General features: G+C 52.7%; 1 protein-coding gene across 1 annotated transcript; it reads right to left on the reverse strand.

Moving 5' to 3' along the window:
* Positions 1–3,972: 3,972 nt before the first annotated feature.
* Positions 3,973–11,255, reverse strand: Nr2e3 (nuclear receptor subfamily 2 group E member 3). Its single transcript, XM_059266941.1, has 8 exons — positions 11,159–11,255; positions 10,483–10,609; positions 10,245–10,348; positions 9,925–10,146; positions 9,681–9,838; positions 8,670–8,919; positions 8,300–8,405; positions 3,973–4,410 (listed from the first exon to the last, which is right to left on the reverse strand). The coding sequence occupies exons 1-8, from the start codon at positions 11,253–11,255 to the stop codon at positions 4,278–4,280; spliced, it is 1,197 nt and encodes a 398-aa protein (XP_059122924.1). The 3' UTR covers positions 3,973–4,277.
* Positions 11,256–14,327: the final 3,072 nt, after the last annotated feature.

The raw sequence follows: 14,327 nt of genomic DNA on the forward strand, positions 1-14,327 counted from the left end.
AAGATAGGAAGTACAGTGGTGATAACTGTTACGAAGTTTGGTTTCTGTTGCTCTGGCCAAAAGCACCACCAGGAAGGGGGCTGCTTCCGCTTACAGGTTGCAGGCTATCACCGAGGCAGGGACTCAAGACAGGCATTTGCGGCAGAATCATGGAGGGCCTTGCTTACTAGCTTGCTCAGTTTCTTCTCCAGCCCAGGTCCACCTGCCACCGATCGCACCACACACCATGGGCTGGCCCTCATACAGCAATTAGCAATCAGGAAAATGTCCACACAGATGCGCGCGCGCGCGCGCTGCGCGCGCGGCGCGCGCACAGGCAAATCTAATGGCGGCAACTCCTCGGCGGAGGTTCCTTCTTCCCAAGTGACTGGTTTGTGAGAAATTGACAGCCACCGATGCTAACTATGCCAACAGTGAGTGCCCATTTAATGCAAAGTTAGCATTTCCCCATCAAATGGCCATCTTACAACGCACGGAGGTGACTAAGAGGTTTTGGTTTCCCCAAAAGGCAGAGTAGCACATCACAAGGGAAACAATTCAATCCTGAGTTGTCGTTTCTGCTGCTCCACTGTAAGACACGGGGCTGGGGGTGTCCATTTTCCTCTCAGGACATTTATTGTCCTCCCACGTGTCCTCTATTAACTACTAACTCCATTCCCCCTGTTAAGGACAGTAGCTCTAGGGTTGTCCTCGGCCCCTTTCTCCACTTCTCACTAGGTGCTGGCATTAAGATCATCACTCAATGGGTGTCAGCTTCCCAGGAGAAGGATTTCCTGGGTTGGGTGCCTTGGACTAGGTAGGTACTTAGATCCTGAATGATAAGCCTGACTGGGATCAAGTCAGGTTCAAGGTGAAATGGAAAAAAAAAATTAGTAAATTTCCCTATGATGCCAAATACATTCAACCTTTAAAATTCTGAGTTGGCTTTTCCTGTTTCTACATTAGAATAAGAAAAGTGAATGTTGTTTCTTAAAATGTCTGTAATTGGTCAAATAAAACCAAAAAATCATATTTTTAAGACTTGTCCCTGAGATGACTGAGTCCACAAAAACCCTTTCTGATTCCAAGGCCCGGAGAGCAGAAAGGCGTGAGGAGGCCCAGGCAGATCACAGGTGGGGCCTTCTCCTTTTAACGATTCTTTCCCTAGGCTGGTCGGCAGTCCGGTCTCTTTGAACCAGGGACTACCATAAAGTCCGTTTGGCACAGTGGTACCTGTTGAATCTGTGGGCATCCGGAACTCAAAGACTGGCTTCAGGCCCCTGTGGCTATTTCTTAAGCAAACTCGGGTCGCCCGCCCCAGCATCCTAGTGTTAGCAGCAGAACAGTGATACAACAAAGGTCCCCACCCCGGACTGAGCTTGCAGTCCAGTGCCAAAGTCCAAAGACTCCCACCGAGGGCAGGCAGACAGCACGGCGCGGGCCTGGCTTCCACTCTCTGGTTCTAGTGACCAATTTTGGTCTTTCTGGTCTTTTTGAAGTCTTTCCCAGCCCTTCATGCTTGAAACACCTGGCTTGGGAATGGAGGAGAAGCATCGTATGAACCCGAAAAATGCAGTTTCCCAAGAAAAGAGAGATACGAGGAAACCAAGGAAACTTCTGTGGTGCTTTGCACGCTTCTGGTATTGACGCAAAAAACCAAACCAAATGTCTCCCAGAAAGGACCCAAAAGAAAAGTCATTACCACCCGCGTGTGCTCATCGGCGGTGCCTAAGTGTGAGGAAATAGGGAGTTCAGTTCCTAGCACCCACTTTGGGCAGCTCACAACTGCCTGGAATTCCAGCTCCCGAGGATCTAAAACCCCTGGGCTCTACAGGCACCCGCACCAGCCAGCGACGCACACACACTTTAAAACAACTCTTTTTTGAAAAAAGAAAGATTTTGGCTCACAGTTTCATCCATGGTCGATTATCTCCGTTGCTTTCACTTGGTAGAGGAAGAGGCAGCTGGTCAGGTGTTCGGAGGGACAAAGTGTTAGAGGAGGAGCCTGGGTCCTGGGATGCCGCCCACCTCCCTTCCACGTAGGACCCGCCCCCTAAAGGTTGCAGGGCTCCCAACAGGGCCATAGGCTCACGCCTTCCACACCTCTGTGAGACCTTTAAGATCCAAAGGGAAACCCGCCTTTTCTGGTGTTTCTGACACAAGGGGAAGCCCTCAGAGTGGCTGGCTTTGAGACCAAGCTGAGGGCAGATGACTCGGCTTAAACATCTCCTTGAATTCTCCAAGACTTCCTCCTAGAAAACCCCAGAGTTCTTTGCCAGAGAACTTCAGCAGGCCACCTTTGCACGCTCACTGTTCTCAAACACCAGCTTGTAAGCTGAGTGGGCCGGCCAGGGGTGGCCCATGTCGACCATGTGTTCTCATCAGGCATCTTTGTTCTGGCCTGATGTGACATCGGACCGCGCAGCAGCAGCAACACAGACGTCAGAAAACCCACTAACAGGCCAGACTGACGCCTTTAACTTTTCATTTATTTGGGGATGAGGGGTGGCACACAGTGAGCATGTGGAAATCGTTGGTTTTCTCCCTCCACCGGAGTTCAAACTGAGATCAGGCTTGGTGACAATTGTCATTTCCCCACTGAGCCATCCTGCCGGCCCTAGGCTGATGCTTTTAGAGGACGAATCTCAAGTAGTTGGCCTGCTGTGGTGTGAAGGTCTTCCACCAGACGGTATTTGTCAAACTCTTTCCTCTTGGCCCCGCCCACCTTTTTTGCCCAGCCCCCCTGTTCCTGAGCAGAGGGTTGGTCTTTGCAGCTGTGAGATTCAAATGTAGGCCAAAGGCCAGGGAACCCCTAGGCTTCTGCCGGCCTTCTCACATATTGTTTTTCTTCCAGCCCCTTACATTTCTCCTCTGAAGACAGGAAATGCAACAGAATGCTCTAGCTGATTCCAGAGTGGAAGGCAGAACTGAGGAGGCCACATCAGAATTAAGCAGCCGGTGATTAGCGGTACAACAACGTGGGCGTCCACGAAGCCTTTGTTTATTTAGAAACTGTGACAGTTGGCCCTCCTTGGAGTTACGTGAGGATCAGACAACCCAGCCTGGGTGCCCAGCTCACTGCCTGTTGTACACATGGCCTGGCATGTGTAAACCCTGTGTGTCTGGGTAGTGCTGGGAACTGAACCCAGGGCTCCATCCATTTTAAGCAAGTACTCTTGGCTGGACCACAGCCAGCTGATGTTAACTTTTTTTTTTGTTTTGTTTTATTTTGTTTTGTTTTATTTTGTTTTTTCGAGACGGTTTCTCTGTGTAGCTTTGCGCCTTTTCCTGGAACTCACTTGGTAGCCCAGGCTGGCCTCGAACTCACAGAGATCCGCCTGGCTCTGCCTCCCGAGTGCTGGGATTAAAGGCGTGCGCCACCACCGCCCGGCTAACTTTTATAATTATTTACCAGGTCTCATTAACTTGTTTGGGTCTGTCTTTGTAAAAGAGGGTTTGTCTGAGCCAGGTCTTTCCATGAGGGATTAAGGAGTGATAATGAAGGGTTCTATACACATACACACATACACACACACACACACACACACACACACACACACACACACACTCTGGAGCATGTAGCTCTGACAGGCCTTGTCCTTCTCCATTCCCTCTGCCTTGCTAGAAACCACTAGATTGCATTCCTAAAGCTTGTCCTCATTTCTTCCCCGTCCTCAATAGAAAGCCTGGGATGCAGTTTTCTGGTTTTATTTTAACCGGGGTCAAACAGAATACAGCAAAGTGCATGAATTGTAAGTGCACAGTGAGTTTTAATGACCATCAGTTTATCATCCAGATCAAAACCAAGGGCATTCCTGGTGCAGGAGTCTATTCCCCTCTCCCCACCCCCCACCCAGAGGTGACTTCTACCACTACCAGCCTCTTCTACATTTTTTCTTTTCTCATTTCCTTTTATTTCTTCTTTCCCATCTTCCTTCCTTCCCCTCCCCTTCCCCCTCCCTGGTCTTGAACCCTGTATAAAAGTTACTCATGCCTGGCTTTTGTTCACCTTGTAGCCTACAAAAAGTCTCCATGTTGTCATGTGGACCCGCTGTTCATCCCCGCCCCGCCCCCAGGTGTTTTTCCTATGACTATAACACAACCCATCCATGCATTCTACTGTCCAAACAGAGCTAGGGGTGTTAATAAGACCGCTATGAATATTCCAATAAAGTATTTTGGGAGAAATTTCTGCCAGGTACAAAAACCTGCACGTGGAATTGCTGGATGAGAAAGGCAGAAAAGACTTAACTCCAAAAGAGTGTTGCCTGGGTGCCTGGAAACACTGGACACGCCCACTAGTTTTTGAACATATCACAAAGGAGCTTCTCCATTGGAGTGTTCCCTATGGTCTTTCGGAAGAAGAGGAGCTCAATGCGCTCAGCGGTGAGGAACCTCAAGGACGGGAGCAGGAGGAGCAATTTCCCAAACCTGAACAGGAGGAAGGATGCTGTCAGGCTTAGCACTAGCTGCTGAGCAAGGCTGTCAGGGAGGGGAGGGAGGGGTGAGAGGTGCCCAGGGCCTGCATAGGGAAAGGCCCCTATCTTAGAGGACTCACTTCCACCTTCCGCTTGGGTGGGAGCATGATGAAAACAGGGACTCCATAATATATTGTTCATTACATGTCAAGATTATAAAATGAGAAGTTATTTCTTTGCACATCCATTGGGGTGTGTGTGTGTGTGTGTGTGTGTGTGTGTGTGTGTGTGTGTGAATACATGTTCACCGTGTTGAGTGCTTTTGTGTGTGCGCGTACTTATGAAAGTTTAAAGGTCAAGTGTCTTCCTGGCTCACTCCACTTTATTTCCGGGGTAGGGTCCCTTGCTGAACTGGAAGCCAACCAATTCTGGCTAATCCAACTAGCTAACTCGGCCCAGGGACTCCATGTCAGCCTCCCAGGGGCTGGGATTGCAAGCAGATGCATGCCTGCCAGCTTTGTGCCGGTTCAGGGGATCTGAGCTCCAGTCCTGTCTCCAGCTTGTGCGCGTGGCCATCTCCCAGCCTGTGAGACATTCCTCATAGCAATCCTGTTTATATGTTCATTGATCAGATGAACACTGTAAGTTATATTAGTTTTACATAGAAGAATATGAATTCCTGTCTCTGAAACACCTATGATAATAACTACTACTGAAAACATTCTGAAGTCAAGGGAGATTTTGGTTGGCTGAGATACACCCAGAAAAAAAAAATCCATCCTAGATTCAAGTAAGAACCATTTGCTAAAGCAGGGGTCCTGGTGGGAAAAGAAAAAAGAAAAACAAAACAAACCAAACAAACAAACAAAAAACCAGAACCAGAACGTACGTCCCTGGGGAGAAGTCGTCCTGCTGGGGCCAGCGCCCACCACCCAGAGGCTGAGCTCCCCAAGGCAGCTGCTGGTTTGACTGCACCTGGGGAGCTTGAGAAGCCCTGCCATTCCCCCTCTGAGCTCCTGAGTGGCTTTGCCTTCCTAAAAGCCTCCTTTCTCTTGTGAGCAGCATGTGAGCAGTCACCACCCCTACCCTACCTTCCACCCCCCCACCCCTCCAGGTCTACCTTCTCCTCTCCTGTCTTACTGGTCTAGGGAGAGGGAAGGAGTAACTGTGAAGTCTAGTGGAGAGTTATTGCAAACTGCAGGTATGGCCCACCTGGTAGATAATGGTAGGTAACGCCTCACAAATGGACTTTCAAAAATAAAATAGAAAATAAACAACAAAATAGAAACTGAGGATATAACTCACTAGATAGAGTTGGTTTTGTTGTTTGTTTGTTTTTTTCTTTCTTTCTAGACAGGGTTTCTCTATGTAGTCCTGGCTGTCCTGGAACTCACTCTGTAGACCAGGCTGGCCTCAAACTCACAGAGACCTGCCTGTCTCTGCCTCCCCAGTGCTGGGATTAAAGGTGTGCGCACTGCCACCCGGCCTTGGTAGAGCTCTTGTTTAGCAGGCACGAGGCGCTGGGCTCCATCCCAGCAGCACATAGACCATGTATGGTTCCACATACCTGCCATCACCCTAGTGCTCTGACAGAAGAGGCAGGAAGATCAGGAGTTTAAGCTACCCCCAGAGGCATGGTGAGTCCAGGGCTAGCTTGGACTATGTGGAACTTCATCTTAAAGCAGTATATCAGAGCAGAGCATACAGAGCAAGGGTGTGTTTTAGTTAGTGGGACTTTGTTTCGGTGTCTCTATGTAGGTTGTGCTGAAATACATTGACCCAGAGTCTGGAGACCCTGCAGTGACACCCAGTTCTGCCCAGGGCAATAAAGGACAAAAGGGATCCAGGGAGTCTGCGTGTGCGGAGACCAGAAGTCATCCCTTCAATCCTTACCCGCTCTATCTTCATTTCGTGTGTTTGTGCATACACATGTGAGTATACACGCACACACACGTGTCCATATGTGTGTGTTGGTGTGTATATACTGACAGAGGTCAGAAGACAACACCGGGCATCCTGTACATCCCTGCTTTCTTCCCTTGAGACAAGTTTTCTTTCTGAAACAAAACCTTGTTATTTAGGCTGGCTGCATAGAGAGCTCCTGGGATCTGCTTGTGTCTGCCGCCGGACATTGGTTTTTATTCATTTAGCCTGCCTTACCCAGCATTGTCAGCTTTTTTCACACGGTGCTGGGGATTTGAACCCACGTCCTCATGCTTGCTTCTACAGCACGTGTTCTTATCTACTGAGCCATCTCTCTAGCCCTTCCTCCCTATGTTTTGAGACATGGTTTCTCAACTGAACCTGGAACTCATCAGTTCAGCTAGGCTGGCTGGCCAGTGAGCTCCATGGATCCACCTATCTCTACCCAGTTCAGTGCTGAGGTGACAGATACACGTCACCATGCCTGGCTTTTATGTGAGTGCTGGGAATCCAAGTCAGGTCCTCATGTTTGCTTGGCAGGCACTTGAGTTAGTCCCGCCTATCCCTACATAGAAAACCTTCCTCAGTGTTTTTGAACTGTGATACATGATCAACAGGCCAGGATGCCTCTGAGGGCTGGTCTTGCAGGGGACTAGGGAGACCCCTGATTTCTGGCTGTCTGTGATGACCACGCCAGTGATGCTATGTCAGGCCTTAGCACTGACATACCACCATGCTTCCTCTGCTCCTGCCCCACACGGTGCTGACCTTGCCTACTGGAGAGGAACTTGAGGATGATGTCACCAGTTCTTCAGAAAGAATGCACATAATGCGGTCTAGAAGAGTCCACAGAAGCCTGGCTGAGTGGTATAAGCCAGCTGATGTAATTCCTAATTCTAGACTAAGTTGGGACCCTCCTCCTGCATCTCCCACCCCCACTCAGCCTGCGCCGGCCCCATCCATGTTCGTTCATGCCTGGCTTTTCTGCACATTTCTACAGCATGCCTTCCATACTTTCCCCTGAGCCTGGCAAGTTCCTTCCAGACTCTCAACTTTCCTTTTAAGTTTTGAAAGCCCTCTACGCCAAAACGCATCTCTTTGCTCATCCCTTGCCTTTATCCAGAGGTTAAATCTGCCCCTTTCTAACTCCCAGAGCTGTACACTGTGGTCTGTTTCCTGCCCCCTTTGGTCCCTCCCCAAGGCCATGACCCCATGGAATCTTCCAGACAGGGCGGTTGCTGTTATGTCTTTTGTGCCCACTGCCACACAGGTCTGCATGAGATCCAGTCCTGAGCTTGAAGCCTCCTCCCACAGAGTCTCAGGTGTGCCCCCCACCTCTCTCATCAGATATGCCTTTAGTGGGCACTCCGAGCTCTAATCGGGCTGGTCTCAGGTTAACTGGCTCAATTTCCCACCTCCTACCAGCAAGACTCTTGAACCTTTTGTACTAGACTCTTGTCTAAAAATGCATATTGCTGGCCTCTCTCTACCTTCATAGATAAGATTTTTTCTTCTCTTTAGACCCTATCCTCTTATGGAGACAGGTCCCTGTCAAAGGCTGGGCGCATAGAAGGGCACACCTGTAACCCTAGCACTTGGGAAGCAGAGGCAGGAAAACTCTGAATCTGAGACCAGTGTGGGATACAAACTGAAATTCTGCCTTTAAAATGTAAAAAATTTTAAAAAAACCTGACCTTTGCTACCCCTTCAGATATAAGCCATCCTCCATATCTGACCTGGGTGACCCTTGTCTTTCATGTGGCTACTGTGCTGGGCATCTGTCCCTGCAGGCTTTGTCTTTTGGTGCCCTCCTGGGACCTGGCACTGTGTCTGTCCACAGGAGGTGTTGGGTAGATGCTGCCGACTGACTGAGCCCTCTTATCCCGTCTAAGCAGGGAAGCCCAGAGAGGTGTGGGAGGGGTGGGTGGGAGGATGCAGGGAAGGGGGGAGGGGGATGGTTAGGTGTGTCACACTGTCACCTCACAGGCTGGCTGGGGTGGTGAGCCTTGCTATGCTGGCTTAGCATCACTTGGGACTGGTCCTGCAGAGCCTCCACGTGCTCAGGATCCTTCAGGCCTCGTGTCTCTGGGGAGAAATAGTATCAGTGAGCTCCCTTCCAGAAGCCTGCCTGATCCCACAACCCCAAAAAGTATCAGGCCACAACTCTTTTCTCTGCTCCCCCTCCTGAGAACGAGGACTATCCATCTACACCCAGGTGAGTTTATGAGGGGCCCAGCAAAAAAATGTCACCAGAACCCACGCTGGCCCCACCTCCACCCCCCGCTTTTTTTTTTTTTTTTTTTAAACTCTCAACCATGTCTCTGGAAGGCTTGGGCCGAGGCTTAGTACCGGGTTTGAAGAGGACCAGGGCCTTCATGCAGGCAAATTCTGTGGGGTCCACCGCCAGCGCCCGGAACCGGGCGATGGTCTCCTGCAGAAAGCGCATCTCTGCACTAGCCAAGACCAGCCTGCTCTGAGAGCTGCTGCCGCCGCTGGAGGCCTCAGGTGGGGCCAGCAGTGGGCAGCTGTCCAGGGGCAGAGACCACTGTATGGCTCCCAGGAGGAAAAGCTCATTCCACGCCTCTTCCAGCAAGATCACCTGTGACCAGAGAGGGTTCAAGTGTCAGCACTGGGGCACAGTTCCTGGTGCTCTCTGCCTGCTACCTTCTCCAGGGACAGAAGGGCTGCTCCCAGGTGCTGAGAGCCTCCTCCTGACCTCTGCCTACAGAGGCTCTGGCTCAGCTCCCTATGTTTCCAGATGCCTTGTGGATTCTGTCTAGAGCTGTGGCTGGGCCATTCTGGATAAGCCCAGAGTCCAGGAATGCTGGACAGTCTCCAGATGATTCCAAGAGTGTCATGTTGAGTGAGTTCAAGGAACTGGTTGACTCTTCCAAGCTGTTCCCTCCAAACACACAGCCTTGCTCTCTCCTGGATCATTGTGAGATCTTTGCCTGCTCAGAGCACTTTTCCACATGTGGAAAGGCTGGGGTGACACTCAAGCCTGAGGTCATGGGGAGCCTTGCTCTAAAGACACCCAGAGTCAGCTACTCTGTTGTTCAGAGTATGCAGATTGCTGCCTCAGTGTGCAGAAGGAAAGACAATGGACCCAGAGAGCCACAGTCCTACCCTGCATCCTAGGCTCTATGCATCTCTGGTGAGCAACCTTCCCCCAGAGATTTATTTCCACTGCCACTGCCCTGATCATCCCCAACTCAGAGACACAAGTACCCCATGGTCACCATCTGAGCCATGTAAGCCTCCATCCCTTACCAGCCCAGGGGTATATGTTTCCCCAAGCTGACAGACCTATGATCCTAACTGTGCCTGGTCCAGCTCCAGCAGGCAGGCTGTGTGGTATACCTGGTCCCGGAAGGGCAGATTGGAAAACACAGGCAGGTTTTTGGCCCATTTGACAGCCATGAAGAGTAGGCGAGCTGATGTCTCATGGATGCCATCTAGACTGCAGGGGGATGCAGGGAACTCCGGGTCATTGCTGGTGACGTCAATGTTCTCCTCAGCTGTCAAGGGAGGAGGTTGTGGTCTTAGTGCCCGCTCTGTGGAAGTCGGATGAGAGGATCCATGCCCACTACTCTCTTCCACTTACCATCCTCGGGCTCCAGCTTAGCACAGGTTTCGGCGGTGATGAGGCTGGCCATAAAGTGGTGGCCCATGGCTCTGGCTGCAGATGAAGCTGTGGGGCCTCGGGGACTGGGCCCTGCCAAGGCAGGGGAGGCCACCAAGGGCTCAGGTCGGGCATCACTGCCTGCTTCCATGCCGTCCAGCTGGACCTGGGCCATGCTTCGGGGTTGGCGTTCATTCTGCACAGCTTGGAAGGCGAGGAGACTCAGGACACCCCTGCCCGACCCTCGGCAGTGATACCACCTGCTCATCTGCGTTTCCCATCTCACTGTGCCCCCCACTCACCATCTTGGTTCATGCCTGCTTGTAAGCACTTCTTCAGTCGGCAGGCCTGGCACTGGTTGCGATGGGCCTTGTCCACTGGGCACATTCCTGCCCCCACCTGGCATCTGCAGAGGACAGGGAGCTCCTGGGGGACCAGTGTCATGCCCAGGCCCTAGGCCTTGGGTTTGGGCGTTGGCTCTCCCAGAACAACCTCCACCCGTGCGAGGCACACTGGGGCAGGCCGGCAGTGCCAGGGCACCTGTAGATGAGCCTCCGCCTCACACTCCTCTTGAAGAAGCCGCTGCAGCCGTTACAGGCGTAGATACCATAGTGCTTCCCGCTGCTGCTGTCCCCACACACTCGGCACTGGAGTGAGGGCCCCACACCTGCGTGGGGAGGCAGGGCTGGACTGAGATGGCTGCGAGCGCGCACCCGCACGCGCACGCGCACCCCCCCCCATCCTTTTCCAAGTCCATAGGTTCCCTCCCACCTTCCCTATCTAGACATAGACATGTCACTCCCACCCAGAAAAGCAGTCTCCCCACTGTGGCACCCCAGTCCCAGCTCCCATCCCTTACCAGCTCTACTCCATTCGTAGCCTGTTTCCAGCAAGACAACCACGCTGCCTCCACGTTCCCAGCCCCAGCCCCTCGCCGTGGGCGGCTTCGGGCTCTCATGAAAACGGTCATAAGGATCTCTTGGTGTCTCAAGAGCACCTTTCCTTCCTCAGCAGCTCCCCTGTTAGGTCCTGCTCTGCTGGCCTCTGAGTTCCTGGGGTTTTGGGGTTGTCCGCTGCCCTTTTCACGCTCACTCACAGCCCGGGAGCTGGGACCTCCTGGCTCAAGCTCCTCCTCTCATGGCCCCCTGAACCTACCGCTTGTATTCTCTTCCTCAAGGGCCCAGATCTCACCTCCAGAAAAAAAATAAAGTCATACCTGTTGGATCCTCTCCGAGACCCCACCTGCTCGGAGACTCCTTCTTGGAGGCTGTGACAGCCACAGCCACAGCCGAGGCAGCCATTGTAGAGCTCATTGGGTATGGCAGGTCCCAAGGGCCACCTGTTACCTGCCTGCAAGCAGCTGCTGGGCCCAGCTATGTCTCTGTCTCTACTGCTGTCTGTCTGTCTGTCCGTCCGTGCCTGTCTCTCCTCGGCTTCCTTTCCCTTGTGAGTTACAAGTTTTTCCTTCTGGAGTTTTTTCACCACCTTGGCTCTGGGTCCAGACTTCTCCCAGCGCAGCTCTGGATACAGTGTATGATCCTCTTAATCTTTACTGTCTCCACAGGGGATCAACTGGCCACACCTGCAGCATTACCCAGGTGCCCCTGGGAGCTGGTCAGCCCTGCTGTCTTCAGGCTGACTCCCAGGCTGCCAGCATCCCTGTCCACCCTTCGCTGTTGCCGCCCTTACACACACTGCACGGGACCAAGGGGCCTGGCTGAGACTGTTACCCAGTGACAAATCTTATGAGGGGGCACATTGTAGATCCCGCCTCCCCGAGGACTTTAAATGCTTTTGTGACATTCGCCATGTATTTGAGGTGTGTGTGCCTGTGTATGTAGCGCTGTGCCTGTGTGGACCCCTGCCCCTGGGGGCTTGCTCACTTTGGGTTCTGGGAAGCCTACCTTCTATCCTAGTAAAGGACTGCTTGGGCCCCCGTGCTTTGGGGACCTGCCCACTGGAAGGTTAGCATCTCCAGATGTCTCTGTGATCAGGTCCAGCGGAGGGTGTTGGGTAGACCAGGGGCAGTGGAGAGGCTGGTGGGCATTTTCCCACGGCATGATGAGGTGGGATACAGCTGCCCAGAGCAGGCTCTGAGTGCCCAGGTGGCCTCCACCTCCTCCCCTGGCCTGGACTCCAGTGCCAGGCAGGCGGTATCCCCGCTAAACCCAGGTCCCCCTGCCCAGCTTAAACCTGAAATGGTTTTGTGGAGGAAGAGTGAGTGGGAGTCTGTGCCTCCTGGTGCCACAGGAAGAGAGGTGAGGGCAAGGTAGAGCCACCTCCATGCGGACCCCTGCTCTGTCATGGGCCATGCATCCCGAGCAAGAGACAGCGTCTGCGAACCCCGGTTTTCTCCAAATGCCTGTCTTCCGGTAGAGGTGGGAAAATGAAGTTAAATATTTCCCAGAATGTGTTTTGGTGCTTGGTACTAAGAAGCCTGAGGCAGCACCCCAGTAAACATCCTGTCCTGTCCCTGCCAGCCTGCCCTTTGCCATCCTCTCCCCAGGCCCAAGAGGGGCAGAAGTCCCATGCTGGTCTGGGGAGAGGGGAATACCATCCTCAGTTTGGCCTTGCCTCACAGGGTGGGCAGTTCTGTCCTGCATTAGAGACGGAGCTTCTTAGGGATCACGGAGTTAAGGGGACGGACGGGTGGAGCATGGCCTCCTAAGTGGGGCTAACCCTCAGTGTGACAGGGAAGCACTATTGGGGATTTGGAAAGTCAGCTCAGGGGCTTTGCAGGGTGATCCGCCGAGGCCATGAGCCTCTCACCTGTCCTCTCTGTCCTCACTCTGACCCAGAAGCCCGGCAGGACCCTTCATGGACGAGGCCTGAAGCTACACTTAGCAGCCAAGTCAGGGCATCATAGCCCAGGTCTGTGCTTGGAATATGTCATCATATTCATCCAAAAGTCACTCTAGTAATGTTTCTATTCTTTCCATGGGTGGTCTGAAGGACGGGCATTCATGGCTTCAGTGACAGCTTCATGCCAGGCTCTCACCAGAGTCTCTGTCCTCAGCTCCTCACCCAAGATCTAGCTATGCTCCCACATCTCACTCACCCCCCACTGGCCTGCATAGACATGTAAGTGGGGCCCAAGGACTTGGGGGGGTGGTCAATCATGTTGGGGGGCAGAATGGGTCAGGCTGAGCTGAGGGTGTCCAGCTGAGCCAATGCGGAGGGAAATGAAGAACCTGTAGGGATGGAAGAGACGCTGGGGAGGAGGGGACAAAGATGGCGTCTCAGCAGTGAAACACTCCGCTCCGGGAAAGTGTTCAGAGACTTCTCCCACAAACCACCCCTGTGTCATACTCACACCTCACAACGATCCTACAGAGAAGCTGACACCGTGAGCCTCAACAGCAGCTGGGAGACTGAGTCACAGAGGCCCAGAGTGGGGAGGTAATTTGCCCCAAGCCACACAGCTATGGAGCAGTAAAGAGGTAGGGATGGAGGTGGGTGTTAATCACTGCAGAGTTTGTGGCCAGCACCGAGCTCTGTGCTCTTCTATTTTCTCATCTGTAAAGCAGGTGGATGTGTCCTGGGGGTGGATGGGAGATGGACTGTCATGGTTAGTAGGATGGAGGGAGGAGCCAGGGTGAGGCCAGCACCAAAGGGAGCTTTTCTTCTCTCCCAGGTGGCCTTGACTCTTTTGGTGCTAACAGTATAGAGGCAGGAGGAGGAAGGGATAAAGTCCTAGGGTGGCCCCAGGGGGGTCTTGTGGAGGCTTTGTGGTAAATTGAGCCCGGTGACCTTAGCTCTCCAGGTGTGCTCTAGGCAAGTGCTGGGAAAATCTGACCATGGGACAGATGGAATGCCTCCCCCATGGGGCACTGCTCTGGTCAGCCCCGAAGGCAGAGCAAACAGGTTGAGTGGGTAAGGGGGCACCCCTCCTGCTCACCTGCTTCATCCTTACCCAGCCTTCTAGACCTGCTCAGTGTCCTCTCAACCTACCCATTCTCTACAGCTAGATCGTGTGCAGGGCCAGGCTCTGTCTGTCCTTAATGTTGAAGCTTACTCCGGGTCTACTTTCTCTCCTCTGTCCAGATGGAAGATTCCAGAAATGGGGTTAGAGTTTAGCTCAGCATCTGGTCAGAAGCAGTCGTTGGACAGAAGATCTGTTTCTGAATTTGTGTTCCCCGACATTCTCGTCTTTGGCGTCTCAGGCTCCCCCAGAATTGAGCTGTGTGGTGAGGATGAGATGACAGGAGATATACCGTGTAGGGGTTAGTTGGGGGAGAGGTTGGGGGGGGTAGTGGGGGTGGTGGTGTCCCCCAGCCTGTGACCGCCAGCTGCTAGGGCAGACACCAAAGGATTACTCAACTCAAAGCCTTGAAACCGCTGACGAAGCCACCAGAGGCCACCTTACTAATGCAATTATTTCTCTA

This window comes from Peromyscus eremicus, chromosome 7 (genome assembly GCF_949786415.1).
Source record: "Peromyscus eremicus chromosome 7, PerEre_H2_v1, whole genome shotgun sequence".
Lineage (NCBI taxonomy): Eukaryota > Metazoa > Chordata > Mammalia > Rodentia > Cricetidae > Peromyscus > Peromyscus eremicus.

Bases quoted from the DNA above. Each gene is read 5' to 3' on its own strand.
- Nr2e3 (XM_059266941.1), bottom strand. From the start codon at position 11,255: ATGAGCTCTACAATGGCTGCCTCGGCTGTGGCTGTGGCTGTCACAGCC. The intron at 9,839-9,924 runs GTAAGTGGAAGA...CTCCCTTGACAG, and splicing joins TAAGCTGGAGCCCGAGGATG to CTGAGGAGAACATTGACGTC. The intron at 4,411-8,299 runs GTGACAGTGTGA...CCTCCTGTTCAG, and splicing joins CACCCCAGCCAGCCTGTGAG to GTTTGGGAAATTGCTCCTCC.